This window comes from Drosophila pseudoobscura, chromosome X (assembly GCF_009870125.1).
Source record: "Drosophila pseudoobscura strain MV-25-SWS-2005 chromosome X, UCI_Dpse_MV25, whole genome shotgun sequence".
Taxonomy (NCBI): Eukaryota; Metazoa; Arthropoda; class Insecta; order Diptera; family Drosophilidae; genus Drosophila; species Drosophila pseudoobscura.
In genome coordinates, this window is record NC_046683.1 from 47241150 (window position 1) to 47260574 (window position 19425).

Here is a 19425-nt window from a genome sequence, read left to right on the forward strand (position 1 = left end):
TCGCCTTCCAAAGGAGCCTTTCATTGAAATCTGGCTTTGTCTGTATTTGTGTGTGTGTGTTTATTTCTTCAGCAGCAGCCGCCACTTAATAAATTGTGGTTTATTACTTTTGCTTGGATTTAAAAGAAAAAATTAATGTAATTATCAAAATTTAAAATGAGCAAATTTATTTAGGAAAAAAAAAATTGAAGTTTGGAAAACTCACTCGTTCGGTCGACACAACAGAAACAAAAAGTCGCAGGCCGCTAACAGCAGCAACTGCAGTAGCAGCACCACCAGGAGGAGAAAACAAAAGAAGAAAAGGCAGCCGCTTTGGATATCTTTAACGAAATCAAAGAGCAACTTTCAAGTTGCCCCGAACGCACCCGCGCACTCTGTCGCACTGTATGGGGGACCCTTTCCCTATCCCTTAGCACAGCGCTCACTGCAGCGACCATCGAAGCCGGCGACGACGGTGGCGCAGGAGCAGGACCAGGCAGAGGGGCCGGACCAGGCGGAGGTGGCGGCGCAGCGTCAGCATCAGCAGGCGGCAGCAGTCGCTTTGCCACAATAATGGGTGCAGTCAAGTCCCGCCACATCACCACTGCCGATGTGGATACAGATGATCAGCAGCACCATCCACACCACAGCTCCCACTCCATGCTGCGCAATGGACACCACAATTACAACGGTCCTGCATCCGGGGGCGGCACGCTGCAGAAGCAAGACCTGCGCTACGACATCGGCTCCAGCTCCGAGTACCATCACATCCGGCAGCCGAGCGTGCGGAGTCGCAGCCAGCAGCCGATGCCCACCACAGATGAGCTGGATCGGCGGTTCGCCAAAGTTCTGGTGAGTCTTGAGTGCGGTTTATCGCAAAATGGGAAACATTGAAAGCATTGAATATGTCTAGTGAATGGGCAGTACTTCCCAGCAGATATCACCATTCCGTAACAGACCAGGATTACTTTATTTACTAACTCTTAACAATGCTTTTCATCATTTACATTTTTACCCATCTAATAGGCAGTGAAATGGGTACCCAGCTTGTAGCTAGTGAAATCGGTACACACTTAGTTGTCAGTGAAATGTTACAGTAGGTTACTAAATTTATATATTTTGTCTTTCATTCTGTATCAGTATTAATTTGGTGTTATTTTTGTTAGGAATTCGATCATCTTGAAAAAAGCCTCTTTTTTTGCAGTTGAAGTGCTTTCCTTAATTGTACTTCATCTATAAAACATAAATATAATAAATAAATAAAACGCCGATTTTCCTTATTTTTGATTGCATCAATCTGTAAAAGCAACACCACATATTTACGTATAAATCTCTATTGGAGCTGCTTATTTCCTTATCTAGCTGTATTAGTTCCTAGACTGTTAATGCAGTGAACAATTTTGCGACTTTTTGCCCCTGTCCGTTTTCTATTTGAAACTGTTTTCACTGGATAACACTGTTTTTTCACTAACACGATTAAGTTAGGGTGCTCATTCCTCCTCTACTTCTTCATTGAGCCTACGTAAATACCGTTTGCAGTAAATAATGAATTGAATAGTTTTTTTTCTTACCTTTAAAGTTTGAATAATTATAGACACTTTTGAAGTGGAACTTTTTGTACTTCTCACAATGCAATATCCGAAAACAGAAAAGGAAAGGAAAAAGAGCAGGACAGCCTCATTTTTAGCTACCTGTCTTCATTTTTCTCTCATGCTTTTTCGTTCATTCGTCTACTGGCGAGACGTTGCATCCCAAACGAACTAGTTCGGTGGCTGGTGCCTGGTGGGCTGTAGAGTATACAGAGCAACATTTGTTGTATCTTCTCTGAGTTCGGAAGGTACCCATTTAGGAACCAGCCAAATAAGTAGTTCATGCATGGTCCATCGCCACCGCCGGTACTAGAGGGTTCTAATCCAAGGATTGGCTTCCTCAAGCTCCTCTCTCTCCGCTCAAGCACACGCACACACACACACACTCTCCTCTTCTACCCTCCCTCGCGGTTGTTGCATGTGATTGATGACCTCATCGACTTTTCGCTTGAATTTTGTCAGACACTCTCTTCATGTGCATGCGTGTGTGTGTGTGTTTTTGTGTGTTCAGAGGCGTACGAAAGAGGAGAGTTTATGTTAATCAGATTGCCCCATCCCTCGAAAAACAAGAATCTTCCATGTTTTCCGATCTTAAACATGTGTACGGTGTAAACTCTTTGGACACCACACCCCTCTGAAAATGTTTACCCGCCACTGCGCCAGTGTTCTCCCTCGCTTCTCGTGTGTTCTGATCTCTCTCTGGCTTGCACTCTAACTCCAAATGCAGGGCACAGTGGGATGGGAGAAGAATTATTTGGAAAACTGTATGTTATTGTGGGTGGAGTTCCCGAAACTGATGATAGTTCCTAGTTTTCAAAGTCTAGCTTAACTAATTCTATGACGATTCTTAATATTGTCCCATTGTTCCCGAGGCGTGTGCCTCAACTACTTTTAAATTCGCTTGTCATCTCAGCCTCTATACACAGTTTGTTGTCTGTATATCTCTCTCTCTCTCTCTCTCTCTCTCTCTCTTTCTCTTTCTGGCTCTCGGTCGGAACAAGACAACGTAATTAAGATTTTGTATTGCCAAAAAAAAATTCACCAAAATAGTAACAAAAACAGAGGAAAAAAAGCTCTCAGCTTTGACCGTCATAAAATTATAACAAATGAGAGTGAACCAGCCATTGGATCCCTCCCCCCTTTGTGCCTCTGTCGTTCTCTCAGCCTCTCCAATTCGGCATGCTAATGGCAATTAAAGCAAATTGATCGATTGTTGCCCTCTCTGTCCCTCTTAATGCCGTTACTATGACATTGCTCTGCGCCAATGCTGACTCACTCCGCGCTAAGTTCCTCTCTCTCTGTCTCTCCCCCTCTCTCCCTTCGTATGACTCTTTGTGGCTGCTGGAGGCTCATCGGCGCGGCTCGGCTCGGCTCGGCTTATCTCCCACTGGAACGGAACGGAACAGAAAGGGGAGACGAGCAAAGAAAAAAACAAAAAATCTTTATTTATACTCATATGCACGGCCCTACTTGTCGGTTATCGTAAGTCATGTTATACTGACTGAGAAATATGCTCCTCCGACGGGTTCCGTGCGGGGCTTCCCTTTTTTACGTATGCATGTACGTTGGCATTATTCCATATTGGGGATCCGATCTTTTGTTTTCATCTCAGGGTTGTAAATATGGTCCTGGGCATCTTGATTTGGGATTACGGATGTAAAGACGGTCGGTTGTTTATTGGGAAGCACGCTTGTGTGTACATTTAAAATATAAAATATATGTAATACATAAGCATGTACTACTTCAAGGGTGTCCAAAACATTGACAGACCATAGATACCACATTTTGTATGCTATCTGCTGTTATTTATTCTTCTCTATTGTTTGTCCAAAACACATTGCCTCTTTTTCGCAGTCTTTGAGTGTGTTTTTCTGTGTGTCTCGGCTTCTGTTATATTTTTTTCCTTCGTTTCTTACTCGAAATTTGCCCCCCAACGTTTCTGTTTGTTTGTTTGTTTGTTTGCCATTTCGGTAGTTCCCGCTCCCTCTCTCGCTCGCACTCCCGAATCCAATCCCTAGCTCTGGCCTCGCCTTTACCTTGGATCAGTCTCCTTGGATCGGCTAATTCGTGTGTAAACTACAAAAACTTTAGTCAAAAGTGCTGTTTGCCAATTGCCAATTGCCAATTGAAGTGGCGAGACTCTGTTCCGTTCCGTTCCGGTGCCGTACGGTACGGTCCGTCTCGATTCCTCCAGTGGGATCCATGCAGTCCCCTTCGCCTTCCGACTAAAAGCGATTGTTTGTCTGATTCATGGTTTATAAATAACAACAAATGCCGTTTTTCGCTACTAATAATTTGCGTTTTGTGGGATCTAATCGGAGGCATTCGCTGCAGATGTTTCCGGTTAAATACGGACTCCATCGCGAGCGTTTACTGAACTTTGTATGTATGTTTGTATGTGGTGGGTGGGGCAGGGGAATCTTCTATTGGGACAAGGGTGGAGTGCAGTCTGTCGATGTTCGAGGGAAGATCATCCAAGCTGATCAAACAATTGATCAGAGAGAGAGAGAGAGAGAGAGAGATATGAGAGATACATACGGACTAAGAGAGAGAGAGAGCGATATGAGAGATACATACGGACTAAGAAAGAGCTAACCACAAGGATGGCAGTGGAAACTGTATCTGTCATTTCCATAGACTCTTCAGCCATTCATCGATTCAACAATTAAAAGTAAAAGTATATTTATTTGATGGCATTATTAGGCATTAAATGTATGTGTGTATCTCCTGCCTCATACATATAGTGGGTGTCATTGCCACAAAACCGTCAAACAAGAAGAAAGATACAGAGACAGAGAGATTAAACCGCACAAAATCCTCAACCCCATCCCCATCCCCATCCCCATCTCCATTCCCATTCGCTTTCTCAACCCAACCGACTTTCACTCGTCATCATTGTGGGGCCTAGAATCTGAAATCTATAAACAATTGCCCGAAGGGGGAGTGTGAAAAGGGGCAGCCGCAGTCGCCTAATGACATTTTCAATGGCTGACAAACCACAAGCCAATGAACCACAACAGCAGTTAATGTTGTTAATATTTTTAAATACCCATTGGCACATTGCGAGAGGAGGTTGAGAAGTTAAGCGTAGAAACGTGGTAAATTTGTGAGGTCCTCGATCATACATTGACCCAAACATGGGAAACGTCTGAAGTTTTTGAGACCAGACCGAATGGAATCGATGGAACCAAGCTGATGCCGGGATGTCCATCCGCTTTGTCCGTTTTTCTTGGCTTTATCTAGCGGCTGCTTTAGTACTGCGAAAAGAGATTGACGGAGTTGTTTGCCCTTCGCGTGGATCGGATCGCCCTTTATCGGAATTCTAGGGCCGGCCATTTGTTTATCTTTGCTGTGGACTTCCTTCGCGGTCTGCAAAAAAGAAAACCACACATAATGATAAGAACATAAAGACATCTGGTTTTTTTACTACATACATAAATACATACATATGTACATATGTATGTATGTGGCAAACATTGATGATAAACGGTAAACGACTTTGGACTTGAATGGGATGCGTAAGATCATCTGACCCCAGAGTTCGGAGACTACGGAAACATCTTTAATGACGGGTTTCACTGTACATCCGCTAATGAAAGTATAAGTTTACGACTATAAACCTTCAATAGGGTTCAAATATTTCTGGCTGATCGGCCAAGAGAGTATGTCTTCCCGGCTTTGAATATTGCAACTTTTCTGAGTTACCGAATGAATAATTTAATTTCATGCGAATATTCGCATGTTGTGTTCAATATTTATTTATTCAGATTATAAACAAATGCATTTTTTATTGTATCAAGTGACTGATGCGGTAATCGACACACTGAACACATTTGTTTATTTACGATCTGTTGCGGTTGTTGGTGTTCAAGATACGCAGGAAAATCGCTTTAGATTAAGTGCCGCATGTGGGCTATTAATCGGAAAAAAGTGTATCATACAAACCAGAATTCTGTTGAAAAATGCCAAATAGGGTATACCGTATAGAATATACGACATAAAGTATCTATGGTTTATATTCCGAAATAAAATAAACTAAAGACTGTTCGCATCGCTTCTAAGTATCACTCGACAGAAGCTCTTCGGCAATATGTATGTATAGATTAGAATTCTAAAGAATAAAGAGCTTAAATAACGGGAATGTTTGAGACTGAAGAAAATTTAAGAACAGGAAGGGAAGGCATCCGCTTACAGTTTCGTTCCTATTGCTCAAGTCCTTTTGGACTCAAAAGATTCTTTTGTCGAGTACCTAAATATTCATATCTAATAAAAACCGACTTTAAAAATAGATCGGTAAGGCTCTCGGACAATACGAGTGGCTTGAGAAACGGATCTTTGCATGCGATTCAGAGCTAATTTTTTATAAAGAATAATCGGTCAATTGTAGAGTATTTATTTGGTATTTCCGCTATCGAGACGATGCCGCGTCTATGGCGTATGGAGCCACCTATCTATTACTCATCTCGCATGGGCGTAGACAGATTCGAGGTGCGTTTTGTGCCGGGGGGATCGGATCGGATCGAGAACACACATTGAGGGAAAAATTTAAAATGCGTATCCGGTGTGACGGTCAAGTAATTCATTATGTACGAGTGCACACACACACACACACACAAAGATATATCATGGATTTGGAACGGAACGGAACGGAGAGATATACTCGAACAAGCATACATATGTACATGGGTACATATATTATATGATGAAGTCCAATTTGTATACAGTAAAAGTTTCGCCTGCTCTGGCATAAATATGTGTGGGAGTGAGGAGTGCGACGCCGTCTCTTTGTCACCTTGTTTACTTATATTATTCTCTCTCTCCCTTTTTATGCACTCTTTTATTCGCATATTTATTGTTTTATTTCTGTTGACTGTTTTTTTATTACGAAAAGCGCGCGTCGAGGCAAATCACTCAGCCTCAATGATGATCTCAGAGCGGAACGGGGTGCGGAACAGTGGAACGGTGGAACAGTGGAGTAGGAAAGAGGGGAGGGGGATCGAATGGAATGGTTATTGAATGGAGGAAGGGCAATGGGTTCACCCATAACATAACAATTAATTAATCAATATATTTCGCAATCATTTCCCCATGTAGGGCTCATTATATGGGAAATGTTTTACACAAAAATATGTACATATGTGTATATTTAACATTCAGCACGTTTTGCAAAAAAGTCGAACAAAAAGTCAACAGAGCAGAGGCAAAAATAAAGATAATTTATTAATTGTTTAGCTTAATTAACACACAGCCAAAGCTGCGAGAAATGCATGTAAATTTCCACTAATTGAATGGGAAAAAAAATGAGAAAAATTATCATTCAATAAAACATCTTGAAACGTTTTACAGGGGACTGTGGTGGGAGATGAACTTGAGTTTAAAACAAAGAGGACTGGTAATAGGTTTAACTCTTCGACTAAATTCATTCTTAACTTAAAAAATTGGAAATATCAGAAATTCGAATCTTCCAGGTATTAGAACCGACCGTTTTTTTGCACTGAACTCTCCAAAATTATAACCAGTAGTTAATTTCAGAGCGTATTTTCGGTTTGTTACTTTTGCTACGATTTCGTGGATTAAAAAAAGGGGGTTTCCCTTATTGCTAATACTATTTGCCAGGCTTTCATTTGTATGATGCTACTCAGCTCTCGTTCCCAGAGAGAAACGGTGCTTGGTGTTACTTTCAGAACTCCAAAAAACTAACTTCCAAGCCTGGCGAAGACTTCTCTCTGTGCCAAATATTCTCTAGGAACCAACAACAAAGCCGCACGTTCGATGCCGACTCTCGTCAGCTTGCTGAAAGAGGGCCTCAATAGGGAAATGACAAGAGTAACGGCCAGAAGCGTAGCAAAAAGAAGGCACAGCCAGCATACATATGTATGTACATATCTCGACATATCTCATATCTAATTCATAATCCTATACTCCAATTCGGAATACATTGCATTGGGACTCTCGTTCTCATCTGCATTTCAATCTCTCTCTGAAATCTCCGTTCATATGCATTTATTTTGTTATTGTCAACCGATTTCCAACTTCATTGTGTGATCATCCATTATAATGGCTTTATTCCTTTGTCCCCATCCTCTGTCCTCTGTCCGCGGCACTCCCTCTTCCTGCTCTCCATCATCATCAGGTGTGTCTGTGCCGCTGCATGCATATGTATCTATGTGTGTGTGTGTGTGTCTGTGTGTCTAATTAGAACTTGCAACTGCAACTGCAACTGCAGCTGCACCCAGAAAAAATAAAGAGGAACATCAAATTGAAGTCACGTAAGCATATTTGCCGATTTCATTATGGTGCATTCCCTCCCGTTAAATTGTGCATTTAACCATTTTACACAATCGTCCAGGTAAAAATGGGTTCTGTTTTGTTGATTTGTTTGATTTGCTACTTGTTGGTTCAGTGCGTTCATTAAAAGTCAGAGAATGATGCCACCGCACAGTGGTCGGAATAAATTACATACATATACTACACACATTCGGATCCCCCGAAGAAGAAAATTATGATTTTTTAGAATTGTGAAATTTCCGAGATGCGAGCAAACTTTGTTTTTTTTTTTTTTTTTGGAAATGGAGCATATCTTTGTCTCCCTACTTTATGGATTATTAACTCTGAGTACCTCTGTCTGCAGCAGCTGCTGTGATATTTCAATATTTGCATGAGCAGGCAAATAGGCCTCTGGTTAAGGCCTCTAGAAAGATACTCCACTGCCATCACAATGGGCCGGCCTTAAGGGCCCATCTGTAAGAACATTTAGCCTTTTGATTACCCCTATATCTGCACATCTGCATATACATATGTATAAACACAGGTTCAATAAACCATCAACGCTTTTTTTCTTTCGTTTTCCAGGCCTCCATGGACTTGCCACCGGACAAGGCAAAGCTGCTGCGTAACTACGATGACGAGAAGAAGTGGGACATGATATGCGATCAAGTGAGTGCCATATCGAATGGGTTTTCATGCCTTTAAAGCGTGCATAAACATGATTATATTTGTTTGCTGAAAAAGGCTGCTACCACCACTACTACTACTACTACTACTACTATCAGTGGCTTCCGTTCATAGATTTTAGCAGCTCTTTTGGACTCTGACCGACTCTCCCTTGATCGCTGGTCACAGGGGGTTGGCGATGGGATTGGCTCTTTGGGGGTTAAGTATTCGGTTGATGTCTCTCCTCCATTAGCGGCGACACCTTGAACGCGCTGACCTTTAGGCCGTCTAGAAGTGGAGTGGCCGCCGCTCCAATTAAACCCCACAGCAAATGGCTTTGCGCAATACAACATGTGTACATGTGTACATGAGTTGGAATTCCGAAGGCGTTTACGAAACGAATTTCCCTTTCAATTAGCAAATGGCCTGCACGATGGAAAATCTTGATGTTAAGCTTGGAAAATGCCACATTTTTGATTTGCATCAATCCCAAGGAATCCCAATCGAAGGATGGCTTGGGCTCTGAAACCTTTTTTGGTTTCCCATTTCCCAGTTGTTTTCTTGCCTGACATTTACCTAAACTTGAACTTCAAAGTCAACCTTTTAACTGATTTAAACACGTGCTCTTACAGTCATGACTGTCGTTGCAAATCGAGTGTAGAACATGTGTTTAAGTCTCTCAGTTCACTCGTCCGAGTACAGCTTTTTGTCAATCCATTATGCAGTGCGTGCTGTTTGTCGCTCGCATGTCTTCTGATGTTTTGTGATGTCGCTTTTTGCCGCCTCACACAAATGTGTTTCATTCAAATGGCACACTCGCTGGCTGAATCCAAATACGAAACATTTTGGCCACGAAGGCGACTCGAAATACGAGATCCATAAACATACATGTGTATACCATATAGGACAAATCCATGTAGATTGCGTGTTTCTGAATGATGGGCAGGGGGACTCCGACTGCGACTGGGACTGGGACTGTCGGAGGTTATGACGAAACTATTTAACGTCTGCGCCAGAGCGTGCACCATTTTCGGTGGATTCTACTCGTATCTATCCATCCATCCAACCATCCAACTATCCAACTATCCATCTATCTCGCTTGTAACTGGGTCACTGAATTTTCAAGAGCTGCACCCAGAAACTGAAAACAACGGTGTGGTGCACAACAAAGAGAATATGCTGCTGCTATACTGCTGTAAATACGAGTATACTCGCCATAGGCATATTTCGTAGACCAAGAAGAAGGAACGCCTCGCCCGGACCTGGGACTCGCGTCAAACATTTTCTGCCATACGATAAAATGTCATAAACACCCAACATGGCTACACATTGGTGTTGTTGTTTCTTGTCCACGTCGTCGCCGGTTCCTGAACGACCGAACCGAACCTAACCGAACCGCCCGCCTGCCGCACAGCGACAGACAGAGACCTGTTTTCCATAATTCAGACGATACCACGGCACCGTGGGTGAGGCGTCCAAGCTGGTGAATACAAAAAATAACCCCTTTGGTTGGATTGGACTTCTCTATAACTTTGCAACCGCAATGAGCGTAGCTCGAGTCGAGCATCAACCATTACACCTTGACCAGGGATCAGTGATAGTCCTAATCTACTCATCAGATCTTCAGAAATGCAGGCACTGAATCGCGAAAAGGAATAAATAAATAAAGTGAAGCGGCGCGATAGTAAGGGATGTATCATAGGCACTCGAGACATGCTAGATAACACCTGATACATGATGCATGAACATTGTTATGCACACGACATGTATATTGTTCTTGCAGCATTCGCTTGGGCGTGCCACCGATGACTCTTGAGGACTGTCCACGTTGTATCTATTGTATCTTTTTGGGTACCTCAAAGGTCTACCATAGGCTACAAATAATTGATAGTATTGAAAAGTTTTCAAATGTATCCATATCCATATCAATAATTTGAAAGCATTATCTTCCCATTAGCCCACTGTAAAACCCACTCTCAAGCGTAAGTCTAGTCATGAAAATGAATGAAAACGCAGCCCACAGACAGACAAGCGATACAGAGAATGGGACAAGTCCGACCGACGATGATGATGGTGGAGGCGAAGCTTGCCACTCGAGGACGACTGAGACTGAGAGACTCACTCCTCCGACTCCGAAGTGACTCCTCGAGGGAAGCCAATCCCACGGAGCTCTCTTTGTGTCTATCTCTCTCTCTCTCTCTCTCTCTCTCTCTCTCTTTCTCTCTGTCTCTCTCGCTTTCGAGGCTCACAGTGACAAAATGCAAATTATTATGACTGCGATAAATTGCAGTTTTTAATCGTTGTTGGAGCCGCTTCCATACCTATACATATACATATATCTTTATCCATCTATAGATATACATATATATATATATATATATACAGTATATGTATGTGTAGATGTACCTGGTATGCATGTTGATATTTCTTGGGGTCTCTTCGACTAGGAAAAAGAATCGAAACTGGTTTTTCTTTGACTGCAACTCCCCGATCCGAAACCCCAACCAAAACCCACACATAGTTTAGGTTGTAGTCATGCGTTGGTTGGATCTCTGGGATCGCATTTGTTGCTGTAGCTGTCGTTGTTGCTGTTGCTGTGGTTTGGGGTTTTGGCTGTGGTTGTTGGTGCCTTAGTGGTTGGCATAGTTAAACAAAACACAAGCCAAGCCAAGCCGAGCCATGCCAAGCCACACAGAAAGCTTAAACAAGTATACCACGCTTCATGCTCAAAAATGCTCAAAAATGTTCAAAAATGTTCAACGTTAGGCAAGCACAAGCACCCATCGATGGCTATGTGATCTCCCTCTTCCCCAGCCCCAGCCCCAGCCCCAGACCCAGCCTCAGCCTCAGATCGGATTGGATCCGATCGGGAGGGGATGGGTACGGGTACGGGTATGGGTATGGGGATCGATGTGCGGAACCGTACACATCATCGTACTACACAAATATGCAGTTACTGCCGCCAGTAAAAATACAAATACAAAAGAAACAAAAGTAAAAGCCGCTAAGCCTCCGCCTGGTGTTAATGCTTGAGGAGATCTCTCTCTCTCTTTCTGGTCTACCTCCAGCCCATAAAAATTACCCCCCGGAAGAGCCAATCCAGAGCTCAGTTCATTGAACAGCGGGGCTTGGGTAACTGCCACTGCCACTGCCACATCCATTTCCACTGAAGATGATGGCATTGTGATCTGATTTCCTACCATTGTCAGCTAATGCTCGAACCAAAGATAGAGTTGGAGTTATCAGTTTTAGATTAGCAGTTATGTACATTTTTCGAACAAGTTGCAAGATCTTAAAGATAAGACTATATTATAGAAACAAAAAATTGACTGTTTGATTTCTTACTTTTTAAAAGAAAAACATTTTCCTCGACTAAATGAAAAGTAAACTGATTTTTTTTTAAGTGCAAAAGGAAAAAATAGATGACTTATTGATGCATTAACATAAGCTTGACACCTTTATCAGGGCAAATGAACTTGTGCTTTGTTTATAAACAATTTTTTCTTAGCCCAATCTCAAATTTGGCTCGGAAATAATTGGTCAGGGCAAGCACGTTTTTTGTTTTGGTGCAAACAGCTGATGCAGTTCGATTTGGTTATCGGAACGTTGCTTCAAATCAATAGATTGAAATTAGAAAGGCATTTTTATCACGCTGTATATTTTCAAGCCAGAAACGATGAGAAAACGAAACATATCGATACCACAAACCGGGAGCCCCTTAAAACGAAAAGTAAACGTATTGGCTGAAAACGTAATCCTCAAAAGTAAGCGAAAAACGGAGCCTGGCTGAATGTATATGATCCGAAAATTTCGTTTATTTTTCACGCTCACTCTCCTTTTGTTCTTCGAGCGGAGGGAACGAGAAAGCAGCACACGAACAGAGCCGAAGGGCACACGAACTCAGAGAGAGACCTCCGCAGTGCTCGCAAACGTTTTTTTTTTTTTAGAGATTCGGTGTGATCCGAATCTGACTGAAGGCAGGATTCGTAACGATCGAAACCCAAAAAGAGACATGGGTATAGCTTAGATTAGTAAAGATTAGTGGATTCGCGAAACATTTCTGTTTTTAATGGGTGTACAAAACATAATGCTGTTGCCATATCTGTTCTTCCGGCAGCACGCGTATCTGATGGATAAAAGTCAAGCTGCAAATCCCAATATATCCTATCCCCAAACTAATCTCCATTTATCGAATCCGTTTAATTTCTCTGTAGGAAATGGTGCAGGCGAAGGACCCCCCCTCACATTACTTGAGCAGATTGCGGACATATTTGGACCCGAAGGCGTCGCGCAGTCATCGGGTAAGATACTCATTTACGTGTACAAAATCCATCCGATTGGTGTTTGGGTCTCTGGTTGTTTTGGTGTCTGGTTGTCTGTTTGTCCTTTAACCTTTACCATTTAACCTTTAACCTTGAAACTTTAACCAGCCGTTAGGCTAAAGCTCAAATTGTAGACTAAAGCCATTAAATTTTAAACCAAAATCTGTTGTTGTTGTTCCATTAATTAATGTGTAAATTTCTCATTTCTCTACTCACAAAACACTGACAAACACACACACACACACATACACACGCCACGATCCACCACGAAAATCCCATCTCTTTTCTTCCTCTCTCTCTTCCTCTCTCTCTCTCTCTCTCTCTGTCTCTTTATGGTCTCCCGCTGCACCTGCACCACCAAATCCCGTATCCATGTATCCTGCTCTCGAATCCTGCATCCTCCTACCCAACCACTACTCTGTCTTTCTCTCTCTCTCTCCTTGTACACTTACAGCTTTACCTCTTGTACTTTTTTTGCCAGAAACGGAAAATGGTAGGCGAGTCGACGTCCACGCAGGTGCTGCGGGACCTCGAGATCTCGCTGCGAACGAACCACATTGAGTGGGTGAAGGAGTTCCTCGACGACAGCAACCAGGGCCTGGACGCCCTGGTGGACTATCTCAGCTTTCGGCAGCAGATGATGCAGCACGAGCAGCGTCTCCAGGGCGCCCACTGCGCCTCCGAGGAGCGCCTGAACATAACCAGCGGCGGGGATGGCGGGGACTTGGTACTCGGCCAGAACAGCTCGCTCAGTCCACCCCAGAGCCAGCCCCACAACGGGGGTCTGGGAATGGCCAATGGCTCTCTCCTCCTGCTGGACAGCGCGAGGCAGCAGCAGCACGCGTCCTACGGCTTCCTGCGTCCGACCATTGCCGATGCCATGGACAGTCCCAGCCTGAAGCGGCGCTCACGGCACATTGCCAAGCTGAACATGGGCGCGGCCACCGACGACATCCACGTGTCGATCATGTGCCTAAGGGCCATCATGAACAACAAGTACGGCTTCAACATGGTCATCCAGCATCGGGAGGCGATCAACTGCATTGCCCTGAGCCTCATCCACAAGTCGCTGAGGACGAAGGCGCTGGTGCTGGAGCTGCTGGCGGCCATCTGTCTGGTCAAGGGCGGTCATGAGATCATCCTGGGCTCCTTTGATAACTTCAAGGACGTGTGCCAGGAGAAGCGGCGCTTCCAGACCCTCATGGAGTACTTCATGAACTTCGAGGCCTTCAACATCGACTTCATGGTCGCCTGCATGCAGTTCATGAACATCGTGGTCCACTCCGTTGAGGACATGAACTACCGCGTCCATCTGCAGTACGAGTTCACGGCGCTGGGGCTGGATAAGTACCTCGAGCGGATTCGGCTGACCGAGTCCGAGGAGCTTAAGGTCCAGATCTCCGCCTACCTCGATAACGTCTTCGATGTGGCCGCCCTCATGGAGGACTCCGAGACGAAGACGTCGGCCTTGGAGCGCGTCCAGGAGCTGGACGATCAGCTGGAGCGCGAGATCGACCGCAACTCCGAGTTCCTCTACAAATTCGCCGAGCTGGAGTCGGAGAACATCAACCTGAAGGCGGACCGCGACCAGCTGACGGTGGCCCGCCAGAATCTCGAGGAGGAGCTGACGGCCCTCCAGCGAATGCTGCAGCAAAATGAGCAGGAGCTGCAGAAGCGCGACACGCTGCTCCGCACCAAGAACCAGGAGCTGCAGACCCTGTCCCGCTCCCTGCCCCGTTCCGCCTCTAGCGGCGATGGGGGCCTGACGAATGGCGGGCTCCAGGCTGGCTCCACATTGGGCGCAGCCTCGCCACTGCCACCGCCGCTGCCTCCACCGATGCCAGCGGCAGCAGCAGCTCCGCCACCGCCGCCCCCACCGGCACCACCCATACCGCCGCCACCGCCCATGATGCCCGGCATGGGCCTCAGTCCGCTGGGCAGCCCCAATGGCAGCATCGCCTCGACGGCGCCCTCGCCGCCGCATGCCCCGCCCATGCTCTGCTCCTTTCCGCCCCCGCCGCCCCCAGTGGCCGGCTTCATGCCAGCCCCCGACGGCGCCATGACCATCAAGCGGAAGGTGCCCACCAAATACAAGCTTCCGACTCTCAACTGGATCCCGCTGAAGCCCAATCAGGTGAGTGGATAAGGCTGTTCAGGGTGTCCAAGGCCCCTACTCATGTCTCTCTGTGTCCTTTTCCAGGTGCGTGGCACCATCTTCAATGAGCTGGACGACGAGAAGATCTTCAAGCAGATCGACTTCAACGAGTTCGAGGAGCGTTTCAAGATTGGCAGCATTGGTGGTGCCCTGCACAACGGCACCGCTGGCTCGGAGGTGGATGGTTCGCTGCAGTCCAGCAAGCGCTTCAAGAGGCCCGACAATGTCTCGTTGCTGGAGCACACGAGGTTAAGAAACATTGGTGAGTGGGCAGGAGAGCCAAAAACTATAGCCATTTACTGACTGGGTCTTGATTGATTATTTCATTAGCAATCTCCCGTCGCAAGCTGGGCATGCCCATCGACGATGTTGTGGCTGCCATACAGGCGTTGGATCTGAAGAAGCTGTTGCTGGAGAATGTGGAGCTGCTGCAGAAGATGGTGCCCACCGATGTCGAGATCAAGGCCTACAAGGAGTACATCATTGCGCGCAAGGACCCCCAGCTGCTCACCGAGGAGGACAGGTTCATGCTCCAGTTGTCGCGCGTCGAGCGCAACTCCTTCAAGCTCTCGATCATGAGTTACATGGGCAACTTTTTCGATAACGTTCATCTGATCAGTCCGGTATGGACCAGTAGTCTGCGCTGGAGCTGTGCTGACCGTCTAATTTCTGCCCTTTCTCTTGCAGCAAGTGCAGTCTATAGCCGCTGCCTCCAACTCCCTGAAGGAGTCGCGCAAGTTCAGGGCGGTGCTGGAGATAGTCCTGGCCTTTGGGAACTATCTGAACAGCAACAAGCGGGGACCGGCCTATGGCTTCAAGCTGCAATCACTGGACACGCTCATCGACACCAAATCGACGGACAAGCGGTCGTCGCTGCTGCACTACATTGTGGCCACAATACGGGCCAAGTTTCCGGATCTGCTGAACTACGAGACGGAGCTGCAGTGCACGGATAAGGCCGCTCTGGTGGCGCTCGAGAATGTGGTGGCCGATGTCCACGAGCTGGACAAGGGAATGGATCAGGTTCGCAAGGAAGCCGAGCTGCGGGTGAAGGGCACGCAGACGCACATCCTGCGGGACTTCCTTAATAACACCGAGGACAAGCTGAAGAAGATCAAGAGCGACCTGCGGCACGCCCAGGAGGCCTTCAAGGAGTGTGTCGAGTACTTTGGCGAGTCCTCGCGGACTGCCGATGCGGCGGCCTTCTTTTCGCTGATTGTCCGCTTCACTCGTGCCTTTAAGGTTGGTGCCGACGCCTCTGAGCATTGAGATTCCTTTACATTTGTATCCTTGTTGCAGCAACACGACCAGGAGAACGAGCAGCGTCGTCGACTGGAGCAGGCGGCGGCCTTGGCTGCCTCCAAGAAGGAGAACAATGCACAGGTCCTGATGCGCAACAAGCACAACCAGAAGAAGCAACAGGTGAGTGCTGGACAGCGGCCGCACCCCCTCCCAGGGTGGCCTAAAAATCCTCTGACTCGGATATCTAACTTCTGCTGATCTTGCCAATGCTCTCGTAATCTGTTACGCTTTCATTCTGATCTGATTTATGCAGCAAATACATTGTCTGCTCGACTTTGCCAAGCAGCACATCACTATGGACACTTGCCTTCCATAACTCCATCCCCAGGGGCACCACCAACCACCACCAACCACCAACAACCTACCATCACCTCAACCTCCTCTCCAATCCACCCTAGCACGTCACGTTAACTACTTGGTCATTTGGTTAACAACTCGAAACACACACACACACACAAAACTCAGAAACAATTGGTCAGACATTTGGTTTTGGCTGCCCGCTAGACTCCCCCCACAAATCCAACACCATCCACCACTAGCACCATCTTCTTGGGGGACGGGACGGGACGGGACAAGACGGCATGTGGCATATGGCATGTGGCAAGATTTGTCCTGTGATTTGTGTATGGGGCTGGGCTCCCTCCCGCATTAGTGTAAGTCGCGTGGCTTGTGTCAACTTATGTCTAACCCAGTACCTAGTATCCACTGCCGCCTTTCTCTTGGCAGCCACTCTAATCCCCACGTTGTGTGGCCTAATCCTCGCTAATTCCATTGCTAATCCAAATCCAAATCCATCCATGACTAGCCCATTGGATTCTTGCCAGAAATGTATCACTAAAAACGTTGCTGCTTGGCTGCTTTAACCGATGTGTGGCAGGTTTAAACAAAATTCCAAAAGCTAATACATATTTCATTTTAACACTTAACCACAGACTCTTTTAACAGGAATTCGGTCTAAAACGGTTAGGAATTTTGTCCCTCTTTGTCCACGCCACCTTTTAAAACGCTACAACTCTCGTCGTTGCACGTTGCAGTTGCCTAAAACCACTAAACCCTCATCGAAAAACGTTTAAAGTTTAAGCGAAAGTGGGACAAAATACTTCTACCTTTTATAAGGATAGCTAATATCGGAATATAAAATTTATTTAGACTCTCAAGCAAAGTCTCCGATCATACTTTAAATCTCATCGTACAAAAAAAGCTAATACTAACCTCGACTAACCCTACTTAGAATAAATCAGTGTCTTTATGTCCTCCTGGTGATGGTTCTCTTTGACTAATGGCTATCTCTGTTTATTTTCTCTTATTCCTCTCCCCAACCCCAACCTGGCTCCGCTTCTGTTTGATCCACAACACGTTTAACAGTTGCCTACAACGTGCGCGCTCTCCTTGCAGGATGCCGTCATCAACGAGCTGAAGAGCAAGACGCATTCGGTGCGCGAGAAGAAGCTGCTGCAGCAGGACGAGGTCTACAACGGGGCCCTGGAGGACATACTGCTGGGGCTGAAGAGCGAGCCGTATCGGCGGGCGGATGCGGTGCGGCGATCGCAGCGCCGGAGGATCGACAATAATCGCCTGTCGCGCACCCTGGAGGAGATGGATTGCTAGACGCGACGACCACGACACTGGGCAACGGTAGCAGCAGTAGAAACGAATCGAGAATCAAAATTCCAAAACGAATATAAACAAAAAAATATATAGAGATACTGCAATATGTGATTGGGCGATTAAATTGTTTTGGACACATGCAACAGACACACACACTCACATTCCCTCCCACAGGCACGATTGATGTTGTGCCTCGACTCGAATATTTTCAGTCGATAGGGCATCCCGCCCTATCCGTGAATCTCGCCTTGTTTTGTGGGAAATGTTTTTTCGCCAAAATGCTGTTTATAAAAACACATTTTAGTTTGGTTTAATTTGTTATTGGCTAGCGCTTAAGATGAACGAACTGATTCGAGCGGTGTATTTATCATTTATATAATTGTTAAATAATGGTTTACTTTTTAAACTGTATGTATATGTATGTATGTATATACATATATATATGCGTATACACATACATTTATCCATGTATACATGATGTTTAGTTTATCATTTAGTTGTCGATGCTTAAGTTGTAAACAATTTAAAATTATTTCTATCCGCATGAATATGGAAACTCTTCCAACTATATTTAAGAAATAAATACCTGAGAGAGTAAAATGCATTAAAATTTTTAATTTTTTTTTACGCCTTTCCTCCACTCCACACACACAAAGCCCCAATACTTTTATTAAGAGAAGCGCCAAAATATTGCATGCAAGAAATAATTAATTTTTAGGAATTTTTTACAGAAATACACATTTTATACAATTTTATTGGAATTTTTATATGAACGATATACACACTATAAGAATATACATTTATATATATGTATTCCATTTATACGCCAATTTATTCTCACAAGCCACAACAAATTGTTGAAGACTGAAAATGGAGCAGTTTACTAAAAGACAAAAAAAAAGAAAAGAAAAAACAAAAACAAACACTCGGATATACATACATACTATACATAAACAATTATTGAAAAGCTTTTGTAACAATCTTTTTCGAATAGTGTCTTCTCTCAACATAGATATACATTTATATACATTTAAAAGCAAAATGCAAAAACGCAATAACGAATTTAGTTGAACTTTAAGCACAGTTTTACAAGTGCCATTGGCATCCTTATGCATATCCTTTGAGTAGAGTAGACATTCTCTTTCATTTGCCAATGCCAAAACAAAAAAATATTAGCAAAAAACTGGAAGCGTTCTAGAACACGCGGCGACATACACGATTAGCACGCGCTCTGCATAGTTCTTAAAAATATTATGTTATTTAATTTGATAAGCCAGCAACACGATTATCGAAATGTCGGATTTTATGTACACTCACACACAAACACACACACACACACACAGACCTACATAAATATATTGAACACGCGAGCTATTTTAAACATATTATTATTAACCAAATAAACTAGCCAAAAGAAAAAGAGTTGTTTGTTTTTGAATTTAAAATAGCGTTACGTTGTGCAGGCCAGCTGTTCCTATGCTCCAGTCTGGCAACGCCATAAGCGATGAAAACTAGAGATGAGCGATACCTAGGATAC

The 19425-nt window shown here is 44.8% G+C and overlaps 1 protein-coding gene across 6 annotated transcripts; it reads left to right on the forward strand.

Annotated features, from left to right (window-relative positions):
• The first annotated feature begins 269 nt into the window (after positions 1-269).
• On the forward strand, positions 270-18845 carry Frl (formin-like protein). 6 transcript variants are annotated; one of them, XM_015187416.2, is made up of 9 exons: positions 270-831; positions 8421-8504; positions 12716-12802; positions 13305-14957; positions 15024-15240; positions 15309-15601; positions 15666-16220; positions 16278-16400; positions 17646-17888. In XM_015187416.2, exons 1-9 carry the CDS (start codon positions 553-555, stop codon positions 17886-17888), a joined length of 3534 nt encoding a protein of 1177 aa, XP_015042902.2. In that variant the 5' UTR covers positions 270-552. The 6 variants fall into 6 exon arrangements, with proteins under 6 accessions (XP_015042902.2, XP_015042904.2, XP_015042901.2 ...); XM_015187418.2 differs by having other exon boundaries at positions 436-831; positions 13278-14957; positions 17676-18845; XM_015187415.2 differs by lacking the exon at positions 17646-17888 and adding an exon at positions 16534-16841 and having other exon boundaries at positions 436-831; positions 13278-14957.
• Positions 18846-19425: the final 580 nt, after the last annotated feature.

Excerpts from the sequence above, each read along its gene's own strand:
- Frl (XM_015187417.2), top strand. The coding sequence starts at position 553 with ATGGGTGCAGTCAAGTCCCGCCACATCACCACTGCCGATGTGGATACA. Across the intron at positions 12,803-13,277 it reads AGGCGTCGCGCAGTCATCGG|CTTTACCTCTTGTACTTTTT; the intron begins GTAAGATACTCA and ends GTACACTTACAG. Across the intron at positions 15,602-15,665 it reads ACGTTCATCTGATCAGTCCG|CAAGTGCAGTCTATAGCCGC; the intron begins GTATGGACCAGT and ends TTTCTCTTGCAG.